This window comes from Cervus elaphus, chromosome X (genome assembly GCF_910594005.1).
Source record: "Cervus elaphus chromosome X, mCerEla1.1, whole genome shotgun sequence".
Classification (NCBI taxonomy): Eukaryota; Metazoa; Chordata; class Mammalia; order Artiodactyla; family Cervidae; genus Cervus; species Cervus elaphus.
In genome coordinates this window covers 164,674,970-164,702,698 of record NC_057848.1, presented here as the reverse complement: position 1 = coordinate 164,702,698, position 27,729 = coordinate 164,674,970, and the positions used below count along the sequence as shown (strand labels likewise).

At 41.6% G+C, this 27,729-nt stretch overlaps 1 protein-coding gene across 8 annotated transcripts in view; it reads right to left on the bottom strand.

The window, feature by feature from the left end:
- ARHGAP6 (Rho GTPase activating protein 6) overlaps positions 1 to 27,729 on the bottom strand; it is a 510,549-nt gene that overhangs the window by 16,151 nt on the left and 466,669 nt on the right. For all 8 annotated transcript variants that reach the window (XM_043895571.1, XM_043895572.1, XM_043895574.1 and 5 more), the window contains exons 6-10: positions 26,307 to 26,362; positions 23,255 to 23,405; positions 22,165 to 22,313; positions 15,601 to 15,780; positions 1,600 to 1,697 (exon numbers count right to left, since the gene is read on the bottom strand). In XM_043895571.1, the coding sequence (XP_043751506.1) occupies positions 1,600 to 1,697; positions 15,601 to 15,780; positions 22,165 to 22,313; positions 23,255 to 23,405; positions 26,307 to 26,362 (634 nt within the window). The remainder of the gene's footprint in view (positions 1 to 1,599; positions 1,698 to 15,600; positions 15,781 to 22,164; positions 22,314 to 23,254; positions 23,406 to 26,306; positions 26,363 to 27,729) is intronic.

Below are 27,729 nucleotides of genomic sequence, written 5' to 3'. Positions count from 1 at the left end.
CAGAATGTCTTACTTGAAGCAGAAATTATCTTGATAATGATTGGCACAGAAATGGATTTTAAAAAGTGCTCTTGAAAGGATGATCCACTTAAAAATTCTTCCCTGCTCTACAGGACATAGAGTGAAACTGAACTGAGCAGGGTAATTAACGTAATGACCCAGGAAAGAAGGAGGCCTGAACAATGTGCAATTTCTTTCCACCAAGTTTCTGTAAAGAACATAATTTTTAAAAATTTGAAATAGTTTTAAATGAAAATTAGTACATCAAATCTAACATCAGTATAAAAGAACAATTTAATGCATGTCCATTTTTCCAAGATACCACTGAATAAGACAGACCATTACAGTATTTATGTATGATTAAGAGAGAAAATGCTATGACTTAACTGAAGACATGTCAGTGATTATAAGATTAATCTCAAACTTATGGATACCAAGGAGGGGAAAGGGTGGGATGGATTGGGAGATTGGAACTGACATATATACACACTTCTATGTCTAAAATAGATAACAAATGAGAACCTCCTATATAGCACAGGGAATGCTACTCAATATTCTATAATGACCTACACGGGAAAAGAGTCTGAAAAAGAGGGGATCTGTGTATACGTATAACTGATTCACTTTGCAGTACACCTGAAACTAACACAACATTGTAAAGCAACTACACTCCAATAAAAAATTAACAAAAAAAGATTAATCTTAATTTCAGAGATCATAAAACCTGGGGGAACATGTGTCTTAGAAGTGTTGAAATTCGGTAGATTAAAAAGCACAGCATAAATGATACTTTCATGAAGGATCACAACTTCCTGTCACAAATTTAGGGTTTGGTGCCTTGATGGCAACATCACTCCTGGTTCATGATGCAATTTTGTCCCCTTAACTGGCTTTGTTAAACGTTCGGCACCCTCCATACACTCTGCCTCTATAGCAAATGGTGAAGAGCAATCATAAAATCTAACCAGCAGGAAAAATTCAGTGCTTCTCCTCTGGGGGAAAAAATGGTGGCAAACCATAGCCTACAGCAAGGCTTGTTTTTTCCTCATTGCAAACAAGGGGGCCTGTGGAGATCAGTGTGTGTTTCTGTCAAAACGATGCTAGCTGTAAAGAGTGGGCAAGTCGAGAAGGTGAGCTTGTCTCATTTCAAATGGCCACCTAGGCCTTGGCTGAGGCCTGTCCTGTGGTTTGGTGATGCACCTGTCCCTCTGGTAAGTTACACAGGTAAGATGCATCCAGGCGCATCATTGGGGGCTGCTAAGCACAGTTTTAAGGATTGTATAAGTGGAATAACTGATGCATATCACTGTCAGTTCCTGCGCTTCCTGCCAGTGTGATTTAGTGGCTTTTTTTTTCTGGTAAACACAGTCTCAAGGGGCTGGAAAAAGACAAAAAAACGAAACAGAAAATCCCCAGAGGCAGTTTCTAATTTGACAAGTGAATTTTCTTTTTAGGAGGACAGATCAGATTTGCTGGGAAGTCACCAAAATTCCACTCAAGTCACCCTGCGTGGAGTTATGTAAACTTTTCTAATTCTTTGGAAATGGAAACAGACATCCCCGAGATGATTTAAGAAGATGGAAAAACGAGCATACTCACGAAGACTGGGAGGCCTTCCTTCTGAGTAGATAGTCCACCACATCCGGATCGGTCTCTAACAGGCTGATCAGCACTTCATTCTGCAGATCCGGGGGAACCTGCATGGACCAAGTGTTGAGGCATAAATAAAACCGCTCCAGCAAGAGGCAAACTATGGTCACTGGCAGTCTGAAAATAGTATCTAAAAGGATGCCTCAGAAGTTATCTACAGTCCATGGGGTCACACAGACAACAAAAGTTATAAGAGAACAGAGGGATTTGTTGGTTAAGACCAAATCTACACCAACCCATGCAGCCAGTTTCATTCTTAGAACAAACTGGATGATTACCAAAGAGTCATGCTCACTGGGCTTCCCTGGTCACTCAGACAGTAAAGAATTTGCCTGCAATGCAGGAGACTCAGGTTAAATGCCAGTGTTGGGAAGATCCATTGGAGAAGGGAATGGCAACCCACTCCAATATTCTCACCTGGAGAATTCCATGGAGAGAGGTACAGTCCAGGGGGTCACAAACAGTTGGACATGACTGAGTAAATAACACTTTCACTTCACTTTCATATTCACGACTCAATTCAATTCAAGTGGGGTGAACTGTCACTCCACTCGTGACTGGAGATAGAGCCTAACCACTTGGAAACCTCTGTTGCTTGGATTCGATTTTCTTGACTTTGAATGAGCAAAATACCGTGGTTAAGAGTAAAGGTGTTCATAACTTCTTGTCCAAATGGGGACACTTTCTAGAGTTCATATTTATAACTAAGCCCAGGCAACAGGCAGAAATGCGGATTGTCTTGGGCAGTTCTGAAACATATGATTAGTTTATTGGGGACAGACCCTGCAGCCAGAGGCTGCTTGTGTTTGAGTTCCAGTATATGGCTGTGGGGCTTTGGGCAATGGACCTAACCTTTCCCGGTCTCAGGCTCTCATCTGGAAACAGTAAGAGGACTCACCACAAAGGGCTGATTGATGTGGTGATGCAAAGGACTTATTACATGTTGAGAACTTAGAACAGCACCTGGCAGGTAGTAGACACTCCAAAAATGCTGCTACTACATTTGTAGACGTCAGCTTGTCATTCAATGCCTGCCTTCACTTGTTTCTTGCATCCTGGTCTATCAACAATTAAGAGTTTTTTGCTTCACCATGGGATGAGGCATGCTCCAGAATTTTATAGATAAGCATCATGTGTCTCCCTAAGCTTAATCCTCAGGGCATGAGAGGATGGCCTTCCAATCCTAAATCACTCGTGTAGGACTTTTCTAGAAAAAAAGATTGAACTCAGCTCCAGTGGTTTTCTGCTCTGTAGATGCTCAACCAAAGGAAATTTCAACTATTGAGGGAAAATACATTTTCATTCTGATTCTCTCACATGTGGGCTCGGAGACAAGACTCTTAAAAATTGTGGGGACAAGTCTTCTGAGAGTAAGTGGTTGGTGGAAGAATTTGCCTCCTGCCTCTTGCAGAACTCAATTCATCTTGAGCTCTAAGAAGCTGGAAACAATTTTATTAAGAAGAACAGGGATGAGAAAGCAACAAAATGCTTTCTTCCTCTCATAAATCTGTTCTTCCTACTTCATTCTGAATCTTCATCAATGACATTGCCAAACCCTAGTCACACAGGCTAAAAAGCTGGGTTGTATTCAAGCTTCTCTGTGTCCTTTCCCCTCTACATTCAGAGCCAGGAAACCCACTTGATTTCATCTCCAAGATGCCTGTTACTTCTTCCCTCTCTTTTCCATTCCAGCTGCAATGATCCAAGTTTGAGCCCTCATTATCCCTTTGGAGTGCTCATCTGTTGCCCATTACCAGCTTTCATTTCCCTGACAGACATACTGCAAGTTCCCTCTGGAAAACTAACTGCTCCCCAACCTTCAGCTTGAGGGCAAGGTGTACCCTTGCTTAAATCAATGATTCTTTCATTCCCAGACTGAAGCATGGGTGCTTGAGTGATGAGCATGCGACTTCATTAGAAGCAATGAAAAGCTGTGAGAACTTCCCAGGGGCTTTGGAGAGACAGGATACAGTGCTGACAACTGAAGAAACAATTCCAAGAAGTGGAGAGAAAGAAAACGGGTCTCGACATCATTTAGAGTCCCAGGTAAAGCCATGCCTGAAGCCACATTTGCTCTTGGATTGTTCAGCTGTGTGAGCCCCCAAATTCCTTAAGCTGGTTTGAGCTTTTAATTGAAAACAAAGATCCATCCTTGATGGGCCTTTGATACAACAGCTTGCTAACCTGTTGTCGTTCAGTCGCTCAGTGATGTCTGACTCTTTGACCCCATGGGCTGCAGCACATCAGGCTTCCCTGTCCTTCACTGTCTCCCGGAGCTTGCTCAAAGTCATGTCCATCGAGTCAGTGGTGCCATCCAACCAACTCATCCTCAGTTGCTCCCTTCTCCTCCTGCCTTCAATCTTGCCCAGTATGAGTCTTTTCCAATGAGTCAGCTCTTCGCATCAGGTGGCCAGAATACTGGAGCTTCAGTTTCTAACTTGCGTACTCTCTATCTCCCTTAACACATACATCAAATTTCTTCTCTGACTAGTTATCACAATGCTCTGATCAAGACACTTGACCAAAACCCTTTTTAATCAAAGCCATCCCCTCACTTGTTTGCCTCAATCTGTTTCCCATCTTTGCCCCTAGCAGTCATACCCACACACATTCTATTTCAGTACCATTGTGCTTCTCATTCTGACCTTTTCCCACCTCATCCCTTTAATTCATTACATAAATATTTGGTGAATGCTTCCCAAGTGCCAGGCACTGGATTCTGGGATTCAGCAACAAACCAAACAGACAAGAATTCATGTCTCCTTGAAGCTGACAGTGAATATGGGAAGACCGGCACTAAAGAAATAAACAGAAAACATAGCAAGGATCACTTGGACAAAGATAAAGCCAAGACAGGGAACAAAGAATCCTGGGTGGGAGCGTGCCATTTAAATGGAATTGTCAGAGAAACTGACATTTTAGCAGAGAACGGAAAGGAGGAAGGAATTGGAGAAAATCATTCCAAGGAGAAGGGAGAAAGAAATAGCAAGATGTTGAGTCAGGAGCAGTGAGGAGGCCAGGGAAGTTGGAACAGAGTGAGAGGAAGAAGGCAAGTGGTAAGAAGTAGGTCAGGTAACCAAGGCCAGATGTTGCAGAGTCTTATAATTTCTGTTCTCAATCTAAGTAGGCAGGGAGCCTCTGAAAGTTCTGAGCAGAAGATGAACACAACTTGTCATCACTCTGGCTACTGAGTTGCTAGGAGATTGCAAAGAAGCAAGGGGTGAAGCTGGGAGCGCAGATGGGGGAATTGTGGATACATCCAGAAGAGAGATAAGGGAGGGCCGAGCCAGCATGGTGAGTGGATGAGAAATATTTGGATCCTGGAGACAGTGAAAGTAGAGACCACAGCAGCAGCTAATCGACTGGGTGGAGAGAGAGAAGGAAGAGGAGAGGGAGCAGGGGATGAAGAAGAAGAGAGGCTGACGTCAACGTTCCCAGGAAGGATGGGCTTGCTGCTTACTGATACAGAGACGTTGCAGGACCAGGAGGAGTCTGGGGGTAGAGCCTAGGGCTGTGGCTTCCCTAGAAGCTCAGACAGTAAAGAATATGCCTGCAACGCAGGAGACCCAGGTTGGCTCCCTGGGTGGGGCTTATCCCTGGAGAAGGGATAGGCTACCCACTCCAGTATTCTTGCCTGGAAAATCCCATGGACAGAGGAGCCTGGTGGGCTACAGTCCATGGGGTCACAAAGAGTCAGACACGACTGAGTGACTAGCACTTTCACTTCACTTTGGTATAAGAGTGAGAGGCCTGTGAGACATCCAAATGAAAGAAAGCTCTAGTAAGTGATCAGGAATAAGGATCTGGGGTTCAGGAAGAGTCCTGGGTTGAACATAGAAATTTGGGGGACACACATATAGAGAGTACTTAAAGCTCGATGATCAAGTGCAATGGCCTAGGCATGAGAATGGAAGGAGAGGAGAGGAGCAGGACTTTTAGGTCCAGAATGGGAGTATCTGTTCTCTTACTTTATTGAATACATTAAATCAATTAAAAGAATGACAATGTTTACAAACAACATGACCCAACAGATATACATGATTCCATCAGTTTTTCTGGAAGTAAAATTCAAAGGGTGAAAATGAGAAGAGAGAGAACTCATTTAAAAAAAAATGAACTGCGAAGCAAAAAATAGTATAGGCCAACAATGTATACAATAATTTTTTTTTTAAAAAAGAAACTTTCACGAGCAAATTAGGAAAACTATCTGTATTTTTGTTCAGTTAGTTTAATTTAAATTTTTCTATGTTTAAACATGTAATAAAAAATTTTGCTCCAAGCGCCAAATCCATTCCCACTAAGAATAAACAACTGGATTGGATGGCCTCCGGAGTGGTGCAAACATCACAGTTCTCTGATCAACTCAGATTCATCATTAGAATAGCTTACAGGAAGGATCATTATTTGAAAATAACTTTGCATAAATTTTCAAAAACCATTCTGCAATTCAGAGTTTTACTCATTCAACTAGGCTTCATTCCTAACAAATTACAATTATTGACGTTTATTTTCTGTAGCATATGTGACCTTTACTTACTAGCCAATGCAAATAGAAAGGGTTGGTGCTATAACCCTATCTACAGTTCCTTTCTAAAAGACTCTTGGTACTATTTTGCGTTGGAGACACTATTTACAAATGACTGAGTAAATAGCTTAAATATGTATGGATCTGTGTATTGCAGGAAGGGTAGGTACTATTTTCCTGTGTGTTACACAAGACTGACTACAGTGTATAACACATAATCCATTATTTTAATTAATTTATTCATAGCCCATCTTGTTACAAAATGATTTAAAGCAGCTTTCAAAATTCACATGAAAAAACCACGTTTGTTTAAAAAATAAAGGAATAGTTCAGAAAATTGGAGCCAGTGGGAAAATGAAAGTAGAGAATTTGAAATGATGCCTGGAACTGACTTTTAATATTCATACAACAGCATCCAGTGCTGTTTTCCCAATAATTCCTCTTATCTGTGTCCACATTTGCACATTTCATTTCCTACTATTTAATAAAAATTTTGAATTACTGGCTCAGTTCAATAGGATGAGTATTCATTTTCTATTAATTTAGATACTTAATAGAGAAACCAAAGTGAAGAGAATGAACTGACAGGAAATAGCAGCTCACAGCGAGGAAGAAGAAATACCCAGGCAGACCATCCCCACACACATTCCTTTTCAGTAATTAGGATGCTGTTGAAAGAATATCTGGCCAAGAATCGATAGCTCCTGAGCTCCAGTTTTGGCTCTGCTGCTTATAATTAACATAAACTTAGGAAACATCAACCATCTTCTTTAGGAATCTCTTCCTGCATCTGGAAATCTGAACATAACCTATCTGTCCCCTTCTCCTTTACGGGGATGTTATGTGGATCAAAGGGCTAACAAATTTGAAAGTACTTTAAAAACTTTAGAGAACTTTAAAGAACTTTAGAGAATTTAAAGAACTTTAGAATAAAAACTGTATTGGAAATAGACAAAATAAGTCAAAAAACTAAAAGCATATCACTTGGAGATGTGAATATTTGTTCTGAGATTTTTTTTCTTGCCTAACAGCCATCAATTTCCACCTCTTATCCTGGGTGCTTGCAAGGAAACATTCCTCTTCTCTTCTGCCTAACACTTCTGGTGGGTAACGAAGTTCTGGGATTTCCTCTAAACATGTCTCCATTCTTGACTTCCCCTTGAATTTCTAGAGTTACACTGTATGACCTCTTGAAGCTAGACTCTGTGTAGCTTCTACCTTTGGCTTTTTCTCTTCTGTCAGACCTCAGGTCTTCGGGCTGGTCACATCGTCAGAAAGCAGGGATTATCTGACTTGACTGCCTGGATCTTTGAGAGGTTGCGGTTCTCTGTCAACTGGCCTCCTTTCACAGCTACGTCAAGATCATATAGGCCAATCCTGGCCATGGGACCCCAAGGGGGGTCTTATAGAAGCTTCTAGAAAAGGCTCTCTTTCATATTGACAAGAGATGCAGCAGATAAAACATCTCTCTTTGTGACTGGATATGATCATGGCTGCAAGAGCTGCTGAAAATGATTGTGGTCTCTTCAGCTAAAGATGGTGGACCAGAGAGAGGATAAGTGCAACTGAGCTACTAAAATTGTGCCCCCAGGCTTGTTATTATGTGAGATAATATTGAATTGGCCAAAAAGTTCATTTGGGTTTTTCCATAACATCTTTGAACAAATTTTCTGGTCAGCCCAATAAATCCGGATGTTTGCCACCACCTATAGTTGATTGCTCTCCACCTTGCTGTTGGAACTCCTACCAGCATATCCAGGACCGTTCACCCACTCACTCATTCGCTCACACACTCAATTTTATGCTCTTTCAGAACACAAGCTAGGCTGGTGCTTCCTCTGCAATGGATACTGAATGAATGTTGTTGGAATGGCTACTACTAATAATAAAAAATAACCCAGGATTACTGGTCTTCATGCTGTACACTGGTGTAGTTGTTTCCCTCTTCTTGGAAGTGGTACCAATCTTAGGCTATAGGAAAATTTCCTTGTTACTCATTTTTAGAGTTGGAAAATAAATTTCCTTTTCCAACTGAGGATCACTAGAATTTTTCTAAGTTCTTAAACTACTGTTGCCATCAATACAAAAACTCTAAAAATGAAATGTGTGACTCAATAATCAAAATTTTTTTCTTCTGGGACTTTGTATATAGTGAAACGGAAACTAAGGAGTAGGATCGTGAAAAGCATATTACTTTTTTTAAATCAATCAATTCTGAACGTTTAAGTGAAGGAACCAAACCCATCCCAAAAGGCTTCTTCCTTTACAATTTATTGTTTCAAAGCAAAATCTCCATTGGGTTTTACTCGAGTATTTAGCAACTTTAGATGTTTTCTAAGGGTACCATATATGGCTGGGTTTATTTGGAGACTCAACTCCTTAGATTTTCATATGCTCCTTCAAAGGATAATGCTATTTCAAAAATCAAAAGAACTTTGGACTCTCCTGCTTGAAAGAAAAAATGTAAACACTGCACATATGAAGGAATAAAACTGTCACAATTAAAATCCACCCTATCAAATTAAAAATGAAACCTTGAATGATTGCCTCGGGTATAACTGCTATGATGTATTTTATTCCATAAACCACAGAGAGGGAAAGATGGTTTGAGTTTTCTCCATTTACTAAGTCACCAAAACAAACCATTAAGGGCATCTGAAAGAGCAGTTCCCAGGACCCAGTCCTACTCTTCTGACTTGCCACTAGGTGTTCCACACCAATTCACCACTTGGCACTGAACCAAAAAGGATGCTTTGCATTGAAAACTCTTTAACACTCCCCAGCAGAAGTAGATGTCACTGCAAGTCATGATGACATTTCTTTTCAGCTAACAAACACACTCAAAGAAATCACTTTGGCTATTTATGGGAGCAAAAGCTCAAACATGGGCAGGCCCAGCCTTGGACCTTTGTGCAGCTCTGGTTTGGAGGATGGCTTAATATTATGTAAAGAGGTCTCAGTGCATTTGAAGGGCCAGAATGCATTAAGAAATTCAGAAAATTTTTCTCACGTGCCAACCCATGCCAGGCAGCGTTTTTGGCAATTAGGAAGCATTCATGAATAAATATAGTCTAAGAGCCCAGGATTCATGGAGCTGTGATGGGGGATGACTTGTGGAAGATGAAGAGCACAGAGCAATCTTTGCTCCATGGCAACAGGTTACAGGAAGTAGAAACAGATCAGGTGTAATACACTTCGGCTCCTCTCCCCCTGCGTGTGTACCAACAATGTATGCATTCTGTCATTGCAGACAGGGACAAAGTGAGCTGGCTCCAGCACGAACACACACTGGCTCTTGTAGCCATCTGCTGGCCTGGACATCGAGTGGGCCAGTGTTATGATCAGTTCAGAAGGACCGATGCTGTTGAAGGTCCCCTTTACTCCCCATTTTCAAATTGGCTAAAATATTCTCCCCCACCCACCCCTGGCCAAATGGACTCCATATATGAGACATCATATTAAAGTACCTCATCTTTTGTGTAGGGGAGAGTATCACACTGTAATAATAGTTCACTTATAGTTGTTGCATCACTTGGGCAAACACTCTTGGCTTACTTCTCATGAAATCGTGGTGAAATTTAGAATAAATTATTATGATGTACATAATAACTAGCCCAACTCCTGGCACACGAACAGTGGTTATTTAAAAAAGAAAAACAGTGGTTATATAAAAAGGGAAATGGAAATCACATATAATTATCTAGCTATGTCGATAGGGGGTGGTCTCTAGTTTAATGATCTGGGTTGCTGCTTGACTCCTTTTGACTTGGCATGCAAAAGAAATTTTAAGAAAATGTAATTTGTGCCGGGAAAGAAGAGAACACAGAGCAAAGCTTGGCTTCTGAGCTTGGAATCCTCATCACAGCCTCTGACCCTTGCTCCCAGTAGTTCTCATTCGAAATTTCCCACGTGTGCTGTGCTGAGTCCCAGCTAAGGCTGACCAATCAGCAGGGTGGGAACGCTCTGGCGTTCCCACGTCTCCACTGTGCTCGGCACTTTCCATCAGCCCATAAGGGCGGTGCCTTTGCCTCTTTCCCTCTCTCCAAAAAAGAAGCCCTAGTAGTATCAGCCCTGAGAGGGAGCAGACTCCACTCTGCTCTGAAGCTCTTATTAATTCCAAGCACCACGATGAATTTTCCCTGGCAGTCCCAACATCAGTTACAGAAGCCACAACTTTCAGAACAATTAATGGGTCCCTGATGGAGTCGGTGAATGCTTTCTGCCTCGCAGTGATACTACTGGTCATTTCTAGATATGCATGATTCTTTGCTTTGATTTTCAGTGTTCCCAGAGAGAGTATGATTTTGTGTTTTCAATTTTTAGATAGTTACTGATATCAGATATAGAGGGTTATGATTTAAAGGTTGGGGAATCTAAGGTGTATGAGTACTGAATAAAAAACAAACAACAAAACACATTTTTTTCTTAGCAATACAGTATTACAGTAAGTATTTTTTTAAACAAATAATTACTGAGCTCCCATTTTCTGCCAAGTACTTTCTAGGTGCTGTGGATATCAGTGAATAAAACAAGCAAAAATCCCTGCTTTCATAAAGTTTGCATTCTATTAGGTTTCAACAAGCATAATAAATAAATACACAGTGAGTTGAAGGTGCTAAGTGCTATAGCTGAAAGGAAGAGAAGAATAAAGGGCTTGGAGTATATATATGTGCGAGCAGGTCACAGTGTCACACACGTGGTGCAGATGGGCATCACTGCCATGGCAACACCTGGAGGTACTTTGATAGGGCAGGCACCTGATCAATTTCATGTTATAATAGCAGTGATTTCTCTCTGTTTCTGAAGTGTCTGTGTGTGTGTGTGTTAGTTGTTCATCCATGTCTAACTCTTTGCCACCCCATGGACTATAGCCTGACAGGCTGCTCTGTTCATGGGATTTCTCAGGCAAGAATCCCGGAGCGGGTAAGATACCTTCTCCAGGGTATCTTCATGACCCAGGGATTGAACCCGGGTCTCCTGCATTGCAGGCAGATTCTTTACTGTCTGAGCCACCGGGTAAGCCCTTTGATGTACCTAGTACATGCCGCTAAGTGCCTTAAGATATCATTTCTAATTCTCAAAATAATCCTGTAAAGCTTCATCTTTTATTTTTTTTGTTTGTTTGTTTCCAACAGAAAAATGAAGACTTAGCACAGGGCCAAGATCACATAGCAAATACCTGGCTCAGCAGAGATTTGAATTCTGGGAGCTGTTTGTAAAGCTCACGGTCCTCCCACCATTTGGGGAGTTTCCCAAGATGTGGTTTTCCCAAGGTGTGATTAGGAAACTAGCAGAAAGCCCTGGAGGCGTTCATTAGTGCACAGTTCTGGGCTCCATCTCATTGCTACTCAGTTTGATTCTCTGGAGTGCAGCCCAGGAATCTGAATGTCTGACAAATTTTTCTTAACGGCTCTCCTGCATGTTCAAGTTTGAGAACTGTGATTTTAATCTGCTGCTTTGGTCTTTTCATAGAGTGATCATGGTGGTGGGTATTATCATGACCTCTTTCCAGCTGGATGATTTCCAAACCAGTGTCTGAAAAGCAAACATCCAGTAAAAAAAAAAAAAATGACTGTCCTAGCCACACTCTCAAACTGAAGATTAGCCTCTAAAGCTGGGTATCACTTCTGTGTTCTAGGACAAAGTCAGGTTCTTTTTGGCACTTTCCCATTAAGTCAGATACTGGCCACTTGGGAAAGGCAGTGTCAACATGTGGAAATGAAGGACATTATAACACTCAGAATAAGCTTTGGGTCCCTGCCAGGCCTTTGTGGGTTTTAATATCCCTTTCATCAGTTCTATGGAACCACTGCCTCCAGAATGCATTTTGCCTTGAAGGATGAACTCACAGCCACCTTTTCTAACAAGTCTTCCTTTCTGATGCCAATGGGAAGTGATGCCTCCCACTCTGACCTTGTAAACACTTCCAAGAACTGTGAAAGAGTACAAACTGCTAATCACCTTTAACCATTAGGTTCTGTCTAGCTTCATCCTTTCTTGTTTGGAATTACTGCGCTATGTCTGAAAGCTTCTTAAAACAAAACAAAATGAAACAGCTATATACAGGAATGGATTTTTGTCCATTCACACAGACCAGCTTTGCCAACCAGTCACCAGCTTTAGTATAACAAACTAGATTCTGAAATGCCAAAATATTCCAAAAAGCATCTACAAATGAGGAGATTAATTAATAAAAAGAGGTGAAGCTAGGGCATAGAACTGTGCAGATTTTAGAACTAGAAGGGATCTTGGTTATTATTCATTCTAACCTAGTCCTTTGATAATTAAAGAAATGGAAATCAAAGAAGATGAGGTCTCAGAGCTAATGTATAATAAGTGTTAGTTGCTCAGTCGTGTCCAACTTTCTGACCCCATGGACTGAGCCCACCAGGTACCTCTGTCCATGGGATTCTCCAGGCAAGAATACTGGAGTGAGTTGCCATTTCCTCCTCCAGGAGATCTTCCTGACTCAGGGATTGAACACGGGTCTCCTGCATTGCAGGCAGATCCTTTACCATCTGAGCCACCAGGGAATCCATGTATAGTAAAGAGAGGACTATAGCAAAGTCAGTTTTCTTTTTACCGACCTACGCTAGAGATCTTTGTCCTGTCCTCCTACTTCACTGTCCCTTTTCTCAATATATAAATCTCATAGGCTGTCCAAGGAGATCAACAGTGCTTACATGAATGGTTAACTTACTCTGAGAAAGGTATCCTTAATTCCTCCATGCCCATACCTTTTCATAAGGAGTAAGGATCAGTAATACGGAAATCATATGCCACAGAGATACCACTGAGTCATTCATTAATCCAACCAATATTTCTTGTGTTTCCACCATGTACCAGGTGTAGGGGTAATGCAGTAAAGAAAGTAGATGGAAATGAACAAAAATTCACTCCGACAGGAAGCTTATATTCTAGTGGGGAAACACAAACAAGAGAAATGAATAAAGTCCTTAAGAGTAATGATGAGTGCTAAGAGGAAAAGGCAGGGAGTGGGAATAGGAAGTGAGGATGTGCGTGCATGGTGGTGGGCTGTATTTTAGACAAGGTGGCTATGGGAGGCCTTGTTGAGAAGTACAGAGCACAACTGGGGAATGCAAATATGAGCTACTACCCAAGAGAATTCTGACATCAGTCTCTACAGGGAATGGCAGACAGAGATGAGATCTGGAAAATGCTGGGAAAGATTTAAGTATTGACATTCTTCTGGTGCTGTTAATAATCTAGGCAGTGGGAAATGGAAGTAGAGGAATGGAACAATTAAAATGGTGGCAACTAGACTTTGAAGGAGGACATGAAGCAATTTGCTAGTATCTGAGTTGAAAAGAAATGTCTGATGGTTTGTGGTTTCACATAAAGAACTTTGCTTAGAATACAGAATTTAGAGAATGGAATTCAGATTGACAAGAGGTATTATTATTTTTTTTAAATCTACAGAGCATGAAGCAATGCCAAGACTACTTGGCAAGATGATATGTGACTTCAAATTCGATGAAAATGTTGAAAAATTCAAACATCTGATTCACCCAAAGTGAAAGAAAAATTGAAGTCGCTCAGTCGTGTCTGACTCGTTGCGACCCTATGGACTGTAGCCTGCCAGGCTCCCTCTGTCCATGAGATTTCTCAGGCAAGAATACTGGAGTTGGTTGTCATTTCCTCCTCCAGAGGATCTTCCCAACCCAGGGATCGAACCTGCATCTCCTGCATTGGCAAGTGGATTCTTTGCCACTGAGCTACCAAGGAAGCCCTGAAATTTATATAGAGTTAATGAAAATTTCCATGTTTTTTTTTTGAGAGTCTACTGCATGCAACACATAGGCAGTGCCTCAGAGACTCAAAGAGGAGCAAGACACATTTCTACCTCAGTGAACTTTTCACTGCAGTAGATCCATTTTCACTTCCTCCTGGGCATCCAGAAGGAATTCATTTCTCCACTTCCCTTGCAGTGAAGTACAGTTTGTGGCTGAGTTCTGGCCAATGGGATTGGAGTGGGCAGGATGGATATCCCTTCTAGGTTTGGCCCATGAAATCCTAGGGGATTGAAGAGTCTCAAAATGCAAGGAACTGGGGTCTCTATGTCACCAGCAGGAGGCCTGTCCACTAAACATCTGATTAAAATTTATGTGATATTTGTGTCTGTTGTGCTGAAGTGCTAAGATCTGAGCCAATTTGTGTTACCCAAGTCATACAATTATTGATGAACATTTGTATAGAATTTTACAGTTTGCAGAATGCTTTCACATATCAAAGGATTCTGGGAACCACCCTGGGAAACAGGTCATATTTTAATTTTTTCCCCATTTCCCAAAAACTGAAATTGATGCTTATTGAATACTGAATTACTTGGTCATGATCGCAAAGGTGTAACAGAGAGAGCAAATATTTTAAACCACTGGCTCTCAAATTTACAAAAATAACTGATATAAGACAAGGATGGAAATAAATCTAATGCAAGGCCTTTGATAAACATAGACAAAATACTAGGGAAATTCAAAAGAGGGAACTAGCACACTCAGCTGAAGAAGCCATTAAAGGCTCTAGACGAATAGGTAAGATTTATAGTGAGCATTTGCAAATTCAAAAAAGAAATGTATGAAGAACCATCGAGAAGATTCCTGCAAATTTTGACATGTGCTATGAGTGGTGAATAGACACAGAAGAGAGTTGGCATTTGTTCTAATGATCCAAGGGAAGTGGGAGCTAGCAATGCAGTTTTTCTGAAGGAAAACAGGAACCAGTAATTCAATACAAATCAAAAAAATATTTACTGAGTGCCTGCCAGATGGAGAGCCTTCCAAAATTGTACAGAGGATACAGAGAGGAGATAACAAGGGCACAGCCTGTGTTTTAAATGCATTTATAATCTACTGGGGGAAATAGCCATACATGACTTCAACACAATGTTAAGATAAACATCAATAGGAACAGTAATAGGGTTCAAGGGACAGAGAAGTGACTTGGCACAGTGATGTGAGAAGGACACAGGGAAGATAGGTAGAGCTTCATGCAGGAAGCAGAATCTCCAGATTGACCTTGGAGGAGGGGCCATTGCTGAGGATGGTTATAAATACATGAATTCATGGGGGCCACATATAATTCTAAAAAGAAGTCTTTTTATCAATTTTGGGGGCAAGGACACTGCTATACAATTAATCAAATGACTCCAAAACATGACTATTGTTTAGGAGACAATGAAGTGAAATTTTTAATTTGGATATGTTTGTTTAAACCTGGAATCATAAACTTACAGTAATGTCATAGGTATGTACATATCTATTCCTATTGAAATTGCCTGGCTTCCAGTGAATTCAGTCAATGACCAGTACTATGAGCCAAAAGGTGGTGTGCCTGTTTCATTATGCCACCAAAAGGCAATCAACAGGCAGCTTACTGAGATGTCCTGCCAAACACGGGACACTCACCATGAACAGGGCTTCATAATTTTCAATCATTTTCTGCACCACAGCAATGATGGCTGTGCTCTCTTCAGCGCGGGCCGAACTCTGGACTGAGAACTCTTTGTCTGATGACTTCTGCTTGTGCAGCAGGTTGGGCCCAAATATGGTGGCCAAGTTTAGAGATGTCATTTTGTTCCCAGTGACCTACAGAAGCAGAGGATACAAGGATGGTTGTGATTTTTGCTTTTCAAAACCCTGAGTGGTTAAATAATCAATAGAATCCTTTTACTTTCTCATTTTTTTTTTTCTGCAAGGACCACATCATCTCTGTCAGAATCCATGAAGGGCATCATATTTTCCTTTTGCTTCATATCTTGAAGCATAGCTCAGTGGTCATCTCAATAGCATACTGAGTAAAATTTTAGAATGCTGTTTTTGTGAAACTGGTACTGCATAAAATTTCTATCCTGTCTGCTCTCAAAAAATATTGATGTTCATCCATTCAACTGACCATCTATCCATCCCTCTATCTATCCCTTCATCCACCAACCCATCATCTCTTTATTACTCCATCCACTCAGTACCCACCATAGATAGGCATTTTTCATGGATTCTAATTACTCAAAAGTTTTTTCAACAAAGATCACAAACCACTCCTTATTTTAAAGGGTTCACATTCTAGAGGAGAAAAGCAATTGATCAATTACAAGTAGTCAAGAAGATCCCCTGGAGGAGGGCATGGCAACCCACTCCAGTATTCTTGCCTAAGAAAGAGGACAGAGGAGCCTGGCTGGCTACAGTCCATCCATGGGGTCAGAAAGAGTCAGACACAACTGAACTGACTGAGCACACACGCATGAGGATAAAGTATGAAACTATCAACTCTGGAGGCCCCAGGGAAGACACTCCAAAGAGGAGGCAACATTTGCCCAAAACCTTGAAGGAGAATAGAGTTTGCCAGGCTGAAAAACAGAGGAGCTGGTGCAGGGGGCACCTTCACAGTGGTGACAACACTATGTGCAAAGACAGAAATAGATAAAATATGCCAAGGCACCCCAGGAAGCTCAGCGAGGCAGAAGGTGCTACAGGAAGGCCTGGTGAGGGCCAGGTGAAAGTCATTGCTACGTGTCCCCTGGGGGGCAAACCTGCTCTTGGTTAAGTACCACTGATCTAGGCCAGTTATTTCCCCTGTTGAAATCAGTTGAAAACCTATAAATGCCCAGGTAAGGGTGGGAACTGCGGCTGCTTGGGGAGGTTCTTTGCCTGGGAAGGTCTGCACGGCCTTTGAGAAGCAGTTGGACGCACAGCATAAAATTCAAACACAGAATCAGTTCCTGACTCACAGCTGAGATTCAGCCTCTGGAGTCCCCACCTTGTCCCATAGAGCCCTGAGCGGATGGCTACCCCGCCCCGCAAGCCCAGCGTGGCACTTGCCTGCGTGGGTGCTCAGTAGCTCAGTCGTGTCCGACTCTTTGCCACCCCATGGATTGTAGCCCACCAGGCTCCTCTGTCCATGGGATTCTCCAGGCAAGAATACTGGAGTAGGTTGCCATTCCTTGCTCCAGGGGATCTTCCCAATCCAGGGATCGAACCTGCGTCTCCTGCATTGGCAAGGGGATTCTTTATCATTACCACTAAAGTAAAGATAAAGGCATGCGTTATTTTTAGAAGGCGAGGCCTTTTTCAGGTTTGCCGCCAAGTGTAATGATTTCATGTGGTAAACACTGAGAACTTTTAAGAAATTGCCCTTTATGTACAGCGGTTCAATTCCGTTTTTCCTTTGTTTCATTTCATCGATATAAAACTTGACAAGTTTTCATGTTATTTTTCATTTCTCTTCCTGGAAACTCATGGCTGAGGATAAAATCAAATGTGCTCTATTTTCAAATTCATCCCTTTAGAACTCACAGGCATTTGGAATGCTTCCCTTTCCCCTCTTAAAGTAATATCGGAGTTTTCTAATTAAAACAACAACAACAACAACACAGTCAAATAGAAGATTTTGTTTTCTTTGAAAAGAATGTTTAGTACAAGGACAATCCAGAACCCTGCTTCCGCTTGCTTGCCTTCTCCTGGTGCTATTTTGGGAATACAACACAAGCCCGCTGTTAAAATGCACCAAGATTCCAGCTGCAGACCACGATGCTGTGGTTTGTTAACGCTTTTTTTTTGTTTTGGTTTGGTTTTACTTAATCGTCTTTTAAACTGGAAAGGAGATTTGCTCACAGACGGCATCCACCTTTGTCGCCCATGTTACAGCATCTCTCGCGCGCACGCGCGCACGCTTGCCGCCATCAGTTTTCTCTATGACTGGCTAATATAATGTGCACTTGGGCTTGCTCCATTATTTATCAGAGAATTCAAGGAAAACATTTATCTCTAAATAAGCATGCTAGGTCATTTCTAAGCCAAATATGAATAGCTCACATTTATTAAAAGTTCAGCATGTCGGTGAGGGAGAGAAGGATTGGGAGTTTGGGTTTAGCAGAAGTAAACTTAAACATAGAATGGATAAACAACAAGGTCCTACTGTAGAGCTCAGGGAGATATATACAGTGCGTGCTCCTGTGTGCTCCGTCACTAACTTGTGTCCGACTCTTTTCTAACCTCATGGACTGGAGCCTGCCAGGCTCCTCTGTCCATGGGATTTTCCAGGCAAGAATACTGGAGTGGGTTGCCACTTCCTTCTCCAGGGAATCTTCCTGACTCAGGGATCGAATCCAGGTCTCCTGTATTGTAGGCAGATTCTTTACCACTTAAGCCACCGGGCAAGCCCTACTTGAGCCACTACCCTGTAATAAACCATCCTGGAAAAGAATATGAAAGAGAATGTACCTATATGACCGAATTACTTTGCTGCACAGCAGAAATAAACACAATACTATAAATCAGCTATACGTCAGTAAAATAGAAAGTTTCTTCAAGTTTAGCATGTAGAGTCACTGGGCTAGGGGCTTTCCACAGATTGTTGCGATTCCTTCTCACTACTCACAAGACAAAGCCACTGCTGCCATCATCCTTGTTTTACAGACAAGGGAAGGGATGCACAGAGCCTGGTTCCAGGCAGCCTCTGCCCCTCACTCTTGCTGGCAAAGCCAGAATAGCGGGCACTTGGGAAAACTGGCTCCAAAGCCCAGCCAGGGTGAGGATAGTTAGGTACTGACCCTGCTACAGATCCAAAGCCAAGCTTCCACTTCCTTGAAGCCTGTATCTCATCAAAGGCCCGTAATCCTGGCCCTGTGTTGGTGGTCTGTAACTTCTTTTTGCCTCATAAGATTCTCTGAAGGACTGGATGCCAGCTATGGATCCTCTCTCTCTCATACACACACACAAAGTATACACTCACACCACATATTCCATGCCATGCCAGGGAGTTCTTAGATAACCTGAAAACCACTGCTCTAGATGTTTCCATGATGTTCCTGCAATATTCTCTCTAGAGGAAATGAAATCTTTCTTACATTTGGGAATTTCTCTTTTCCCCTTAGGAGCAAAGCAAATAGCAAACTGAACAAAATGGAATAAAGCAAAACAAACCCAAGATAGCAAAACATTTGATAAAATACCACTATTTTTCCCCCTAAAGCACTCATTTACTGGCCAATAATTTTTCTCATGCCCTTCTGTTAGACATCTTTAAGATCCCGTCAGTGATGCATGGGGATTTAAGCACCTATTAGAAAAGAAATATTACATTCATCTTATAAAAGAGGAAGTTCAGCTCTCCCCCTACCCCAACTCTATTTTCCCTCCTCTTCCTCTGTTTTATAAAAACAATTTCATGTAGTAAGGTGCTGACAGAGCCTGTGTGGGCCTCCAAGCTCCTTGACACTCTGCATCATTTTTCTTCCTTTTGCAATGCGTAATAACTGCCCAACAGACAGGTAACACACCTAGCACAAACTAACAAACAGGTAAGAGCAAAAGTTGAAACCTGCTTTGTTTCTTGACTGTATTTTACAGTTGAATTTTTCTCTCACTCCAGTGTGCTCATTCTGAGTTCTCTACCTGCTCATACCAAACCAACTTACATCGTGAATTAAGAACCTCTCTCTCATTCCTCCTCCCTTGCCCTTCTTTTCTACCAGAAGGGGTTTTCAGCTAACTCCCATTCCTAGGCCATACTTCTGTTGCCTGCTTACTTAACCCCTGCACACCCTTTGATATGGAGTTTCAATTCAATCTCCTCTGCAAAGCCATTCCTAACTTTTCTGGTCCACGTTCATCACTTCATCTCTGGAGTTCTGCAGTGACTCTGTGTTGAGATTTCTAATTCTATATTTGCCTCGTGTTTTTACTCCCTCCACCTTCTAGGATGCCATGGCATTCTGGGAATATGAATTAGAAAATTCCTGAACGATGCTCACTGGTTTAGAGTAACACAGAGTACCTACTCAGAACATACATGATTCAGATACCAAGGCCACTCTCATATGGAAGCATTTATAATGTGAAGTGCTATTTTCCACATTGCTATTCCTATGAAACCTTCCTGACTCACTGTCTTCCTGTCTCAAACCAATCTACAACATAGATTATATCACCTTAGTCAAATCCTTCCAAAGATTCATGGCTTAAAAGAATCAACTACCTACCACTGACAAAAGCATTCAGGACTCTGGGAACTTAGCCCAATTTCCTCTCAGACCTCATCAGTACTTTCCCACGATGCAGCCTCTAGTCCAAGATGGCTGTGTGGGCTACATCTTCCTGTAACTTCTGAACATTTCATGGAAGCAATGCTCTCCTCATATTTCCTCTGTCTCTCTAATTTTTGGTTACTGGTCCTTCATTTTGACTCAAGGTTTAGGTTAAGAGTGTCTAGAAACCCTTGTCATCTCTTGCGTCCCATACAACTTTGCTGTTACCAGCATATTTTTCTATGCCTTGTAATAAACTAGTTTTCTCAATGACTGTGCAGTACCAGTTGAAGAAGTTTTGTTTCCAAAGTTTAGGTAAGGAAATCCAGGTTTAGGAGGTTAACAGATTTGTCCAAGAACACAGAATCAGTGAGTTATAAAGCTACCAAGTGTTCACAACCAGGGTGGGCTCCCCATGATCCCCGAGGAAGGGGGGACTTCCCAGGCAGCACTAGTGGTAAAGAACCTGCCTGCCAATGCAGGAGATGTAATAGATGTGGGTTCAATCCCTCGATCGGGAAGATTCCCTGGAGAAGGCAATCCACTGGCAATCCACTCCAGTATTCTTGCCTAGAGAATCCCATGGACAGAGGAGCCTGGTGGGCTACAGTCCATGGGGCCACAGAGAGTCGGACACGACTGAAGCGACTTTGCACGCACACACGCAAAGATGTTTTCTTTTCTTTGCCATAGGCAATGCAGTCTTGTTCAGCATTTGGACTGAAAGAAAGTCTGAAAATGATTCTAAAAAGGCACAAGTGAGTTCCACTGGACATTTTGCTTTCCTCAATGCCTTCTCAATCACCTAAAACCTGACTTTCTTCACACATAGTACTTAAGAAATGTCAGAGAGGCGTTTCATGTACCTGGGAACCCAGACAGGGCTCTGCCTTAACCCAATGATTAGGCAGATGATTCTATAGCTTATAGTCAATAAAGGCTGACACCCAGTCGGGTAATATAACTACTTAACAATTATGCGAATTACAGTATATCCAGTGAAGAGCAGTGTCTGCTGAAGGAAGGTGTCATTGTCATATTATGAAACCTGAAGCCAGCAGAGTTTCACTAATAACTGCTATGAAGATAAACGGCTAACTCAGGGAAGTTCCATTCTCACACTGATAGGGATGACGAGGATAAGAAAGGTAGAATTGCCTTTCTAGATTAAAGTGAAAAAAATTACATATGAGCATGGCCTTAGGGAAAGGAACCTGACAATTACAGAAATGAATCCATGACACAGCTGAGTTCTGCTTAATAGGATTTAAAATAGAAAGCTCCTGAGGTAAGTAAGCTTGGAATGTCTTTGGCTCCTTCTTATTGATTTACAATGCATGTTAGCATAGTGAAGGGTCTGATATCTCCTGGGGGATAAAAGGTCAGGGAGAAGTATGAGTGCATGGTTTCCAAAAAGGGAAGCAGGTCTCTTGTTAGGGTTAAGATTAAATAAGTTGCTTGCTAATAGGTCACTTAAAATTGAGGCCAGCATCTCTCCTTTGTTCAAGGGAGAAAGTGGAAAATACCTTGAAGCACCAAAGAACACCAGAGCCTAAGACCTCAGATTGGGGGCCAAGTCCAACAAGAACATTCCAGAGGCGCCCAGAGGACTGTGGAGAACCTGTCTTTAGCAGCTGATACCAGGTGGCACTGAGATGAATTGTTGTTTAGTCACTCGGTTGTGTCCAACTCTTTGCAACTGCATGGACTGTAGCCTGCCAGGCCCCTCTGTCCATGGGATTCTCCAGGCAAGAATATTGGAGTGGGTTGCCACGCCCTCCTCCAGGAGATCTCCCTGACCCAGGGATTGAGCCCACGTTCCCTGCCTTGGCGGGCGGATTCTTTACTGCTGAGCCACCAGGGAAGCCGCCTTATTCTTTTTTAGCTCTCCCTTTCCAAACAGGAAAAAGGAAGAGGCGAGCATGCGTGGCAGTGGCAGGGTGCGCACCTCTTGGCCGTCCTTGCTGACGTTGTCCTCGGCGTGCCTGGCTACGATGGACAGGAACTGCAGCAGGCGGTGGAGCGTGTCGCAGTTGCAGGGAGGTAGCAGGTAGATGAGGAGTTGCAAGGTGCCCAGCTGTTCCTCTGGCTCCAGCACTGAGCAAGGCAAGAAAAGGGGCTCTAAGTAAGTCAAGGCGGAGGTCACACCCTTCTGGCTCAACTGTCTTCAGAAAGGGATTAACAAGGCAAGTCACCTTTCATTCCTGCCCCCCACCGTTGGTTTAGCAATTCAACAGTAAGGTTCTGAGGGATAGAAAGATAAACGCGACCTGGGGAAATGTAACACCCACAGAAATCATTCTAATCCTGGGTAGAAAGGTAACGTCATTTCCCTTACTTTCTTCTTTTTCCTTCCCTTGTGGAAATCCTCACATACTTTAGGGATCACAGCCCATTTGCGAACCATGTGGGAATGTTCTAAAATCTGAGTTTCTAACAGATCAGAGGCCCTGGTCGGTTGAGCAGGACACAAGAGGTAGACTTTTTGTTGACAATAAGCGTGACCTGGTGCAAAGTCAGGGTCTTCTCTGTTGTGAGCCTGTCACCCGCAGCAGGAAGGAACGCATGGAGCCTCACAGAGTTCTGCCCACTTCCTCCTCCCAGTCGCCTTCCTGTTCTCCTTTGGGGATCTGTGTCTCTAGCCCTGAACCAGCCACATTGCAAGTCCCGGTCCTGGGCTCTACCTGGAATATTTCCCATCTCCCTTTCTCACTCTGGGTTCCAGAAATGCAAACTCATTTTTAGGCATGGACTCAATCCTCTCTGTTACTCCAAAGCATCAATTTGTTGCACTTTCTACTATCCTAGAGTCATTTGAAGGCATCCCCAATTTTTCTTGGCTAATTCTATTTGTTTCATGGCAACTTTCTTCCTGCCAATTCTCCCCAGGGTAAGTCTCACAAAATTCCCCCAATAGCCCGATCATTAGAGACAGATAAGTCAGGTCAAAATAGCTATTAGGAAACATATGCACAAGGTTTTGATGAGTGAGTGGGGCATCCCAGTAAGACATTCCTGCTGATGGCTGGATTACATACAGAGGGTATTGATGAAAGCTGTGTACAGCTCCCTGGTGAGCAGGGGGTCTGGCATGTCCCTCAGGAACTCCTTCAACAAGGCAGCCACATCATGGACGCTGTGCTCCTCCTCCAGGGAGACATCAACCCCACGGTCAAACTCCTCACGTAGCTGGAAAGACAATAGTTCCAGTGGCAGTCTCGGAACAGCACACCTCAACGTTCAGCACCCAGCAAAAGAAGTGCTGTGACACACAGCCTTGAGGAGTGGGTTTACCCAGACCCCGGGAAGGAGAAGCAAACAACGTGTGACCTTGATCTACAGCATCTATGCAATACCAGCCCTGAATATATGAAGTGAAAGTGTTAGTTTCACAATATATATATGTATGTATGTATACACACACACACACACACACAAACACACACACACATATATATAGCCACCAGGGAAGCCCATGTAAGTCCATATATATGTGTATATATCTATAGCCACCTGGTGGCTAAGACTACAAAGAATCTGCCTGCAATGCAGGAGACCCGGGTTCGATTCCTGGGTCAGGAAGATCCCTTGGAGAAGGGAATGGCAACACACTCCAGTATTTTTGCTTGGAGAATCCCATGGACAGAGGAGCCTGATGGGTTACAGTCCAAGGGGTCACAAAGAGTCAGACACAACTGAGTGAATAACACTTTCACTTTCATATATATATATATATATATATATATATATATATACACACACACACACACACATAGGAAATGCATTATTAAATAAAAGTATCAGTGGGTTTACTGTTAATGACACAAGAAGCAGGGCTTGATAATGACATCCAGAAGGTTGGGAGGAAAAGCTAAGGGGTTAGGTCAACTCTAATCGTGGGAGGGAGGAATTAATCCATTGTATAGCAGTTTTGCATGTCAGCAATTTTACCACGTTGGAATTCTGACATTTTCCACAAATACTAGACAAGGAAACAGAGAGATTTTTCTGCAAACGATGAAATTAAACACCCTAAGAAACCATTTATTTCTCTGAGGCTTGAAGGGTGACAATAACTGAATAAAATCTGCCTTAGATTTGTCAAAGTAGCTTTATTAACATTTTCCAGGAAGATTGCCTGCCTTCATCATTATCCTCACTCCTTTAGCATTTATCACAGTAGGGAAACACAATAGCCAGAAGGAAGTCATAACTCTACACCCTACTTTCATCTCGGGCAGCTCAACTTCTCTTAGGTATTGTTCTCTGCTGTTAAAATAAGTTAGCGAGTTTATGAATCTGCTCTAGGCAGTAAACTTCTGTAAGTGTTTATGTGCTCTGTCATTCATTCAAGAAGGATGTACCTGCTGTGTACCGGGGCCTTCTTAGAGGTCCTCAAAATATGGTGATGAGTCAAGAGGCAAAGCCCTTCCCCTCCTCCATCTCTCAGAAGGTGATAAACTGGTAATCCCATCAATCACTAATTAGCTCTTAATACTATGACAATTGTTCTGAAGAAAAAGTGTAGGGGGTTATGAAGTGATATAACAAGATCAAATGGTGAGGTGGAGCATACTTCATGCTTGAAATCGGACCACTTATTTTATACACACACACACACACACACGCACACACACACACACATATATATATATAAATAAATATATATATAGCTTTTTTGGAGAGTCCATAAATAAATCTCCATGCAAAGGTTTTCCTTTGGGTGAATAAAGATATAACTGAGGAATAATGTCTGTCACTAGCCACCTCGCCACCTGATAAGAATACTGTCCTGAATGGCTCATCAATTCCAGATTACTCATCCTTAGCGTGCACCAGGCAGCCAGAACGAAGAAGGCTTCTATTGGCACCACTCCTATTCATGACCATTCAAACATACCATGTTTCTTTTCTGAGCGAGAACACACACACACATGCATGTGCACGCTGAAAGAAAGGATTGTGGAAAGAGCCTGATCTAAACTGTGTGCCTTGAATTAAATGTCTTTATCTCTCTAAGCCTCAGAAGTGGGTGAAAAGGGCTTGTCTCTCAGCTGGTGGGCGAATTCAGTGAGGTAACGTTTTTGAAAATATTCTGCAGCTCTGCACAGGAGGCCTAAGAAATGTTATTATGCTATCTTCTTCCTGCTAGTCCTATTGTGAAATGTGAAATGTTGTTCAATAGTCTCTAAAGTGACTATTATAAATAAAACCAACCAACCAACCAAACAGAAAACATACTTCTTTTGAAAACACCCTTTTGTCTGGACAAAAAAAGACACAAGAAGGCATTTATTTCACTTAGTTTCAATAATATGAACAAATATCGTTTCTTCAGCTTCATCCAACTAAAAATTATTTTCATTTGGCTTCAGTTTTGAATTGCTGGGTTCCTTACTTCTTTCTGTTGGAACCAACAGAGGGAAAATAATATTTTAATTTTCTTTTAGCCAACATATGAATTCTTTTCTCAAAGGAAGGTTTGTCTTTTATGAAGCTGTCATGAACACTGATATCTGCCTAATCATAGGAACCTGCTTCTGAAGCTCTAATTCCAAACTTCTCTTGCAAGAAATCTGGAAAGTGTTGAAGGAAACTGAAGGGTACAATCCCCACATGGAAGATGAATTGGGGAATCAATGGTTCCATAGAAAATGAATACAATTATTTTTGAGAAGTTAAAGCTATAAAAAACTGTAGCATTTTCACAGAAGAGATATTAACAGGATTACTTATATTGCATTTTGGTAGAAATGAGTACTATATAATTGTTTTCTATTTATTTTCACTTACTGATTAGGTACTCTCTGAATCTCCTGCACTTACAGTGTCAATAAAATGTTTATAAATTAGTTTTGTTTTGTTGTACATGCCATGGGCACGTCTAGACATTGTGCTTTCAATTGTATGATCCTAAATCTTTCTGAGCTTCTGAGTTCGCCTTTTACTTTTTGGGACTCTATACCATAATCAGTGAGATGGTGCAGAAAAGATACTCAGAAATGACTTTGCATAAGCTCGAACTTTGCACAAGGTAATTCACCTAGAAGTCAAGTGAAATGTACAATATCATCTCCACTTTTCACTTACTTGTCTCACTCTCTTTTTTGAGCTTCCAACTCGGAATATCCCCACTGTCTGGAGGCCTGCAAATGAGGAAACAAAATCTTCAGTCCTGTTTTATGGTTTCAAACTGGAGCAAATCAAAATAGATATAAAACAAAATGCCAATACCACACTGCAACATGCAGCATAATGGTGACTTGACAGCATGCATTAATGCTTATTTATGCCATGCTAGATTCACCAGGTACCTAGAAGTTAGCCCTGCTAGCACCAGGATCATTTTACATTAAACTCTTCTGATTAAAAATTGTTCTTGTGATATTATGTATTTCCACACTTCCTCCATATGAAAAAAATAATGTAACATTTTCTTCATTATTCAGAAGAATTAAACATGAGTTTTCTATGAATTTCCAGCCCTTTATCAATTTGAAGATAGCTATTTCTTGCCTCACTGATCATAATTAAAGCATGTACTTATGAAAGAAAATCTATAATGTGCAGAAAAATGTAAAAAATAATATACTTTAAAAATACCTGGTGCAGAAGTAATGATTTAATATTTTGATTTATTTCTGTCCAGTCTTTTCTACATGAAAAAATTATATATAGAGAGAGGAAATGCTGCTGCATTTACTTAATATTATGTCACAAGAATTTTTTAAGCCAATAAAAATTCTGTGTAAATGTTACTTAAAATGGATGCAAAATACTCTATTGCATTAATGTGCCAAAATTCACTTCATATTCTCCTGTGAATGACAATATAAGTTCCACCAACACATATACACTTGTTCTGATACCATAACTTGCCTATTAGGCACAACTCTGCACATCCGTCTCAGTTTACATTTCTGATTCTCTTGAGAGCATGTCTTAGAAGTGGGATTATGGGGCCAATGCATCAAGATTTATATAGTCCTAAATGTCAGTAGTGCCAAGGTTGAGAAGCCTTGCTCCAAAAAATTAGGTCTCTTAAACAATCAATCACAAATTAGAAAGGTCAACAATAGTTCCTCAGTATCATTAAATATCCAGTCAACATTCAGATAAGGTTCACAAACTGTGAACCGATCACAAACTGTGATCAGTTGGTGCACCTTGCAGTCTCTTAATGTCTATGTTTCTCCCCTCACTGTTTATACATTTTCCTTGTCATAATTGGTTTGATGAAGATATAGCGCTGATTTCCCACTGTAGTTTCCCTCACTGTTTGGATGAAGACACTCTGCAGTGCCATTTATATGTTCCTTTCTCCCCTATATTTCCTCTAAAGAGATAGTGTCAGTTTTCTCTTATTCTGCTTAGAATTTGGGGGCAAGAATACTTCACAAGAGCTATTACACACTTCTTTTAAGGGGGCAGAGAATGTCTGAAGGACTCATTTTCCTATGCAAGCCATCAGTCACCGCCACTGCTGATCATCACCTACATTTACTGTTTCATT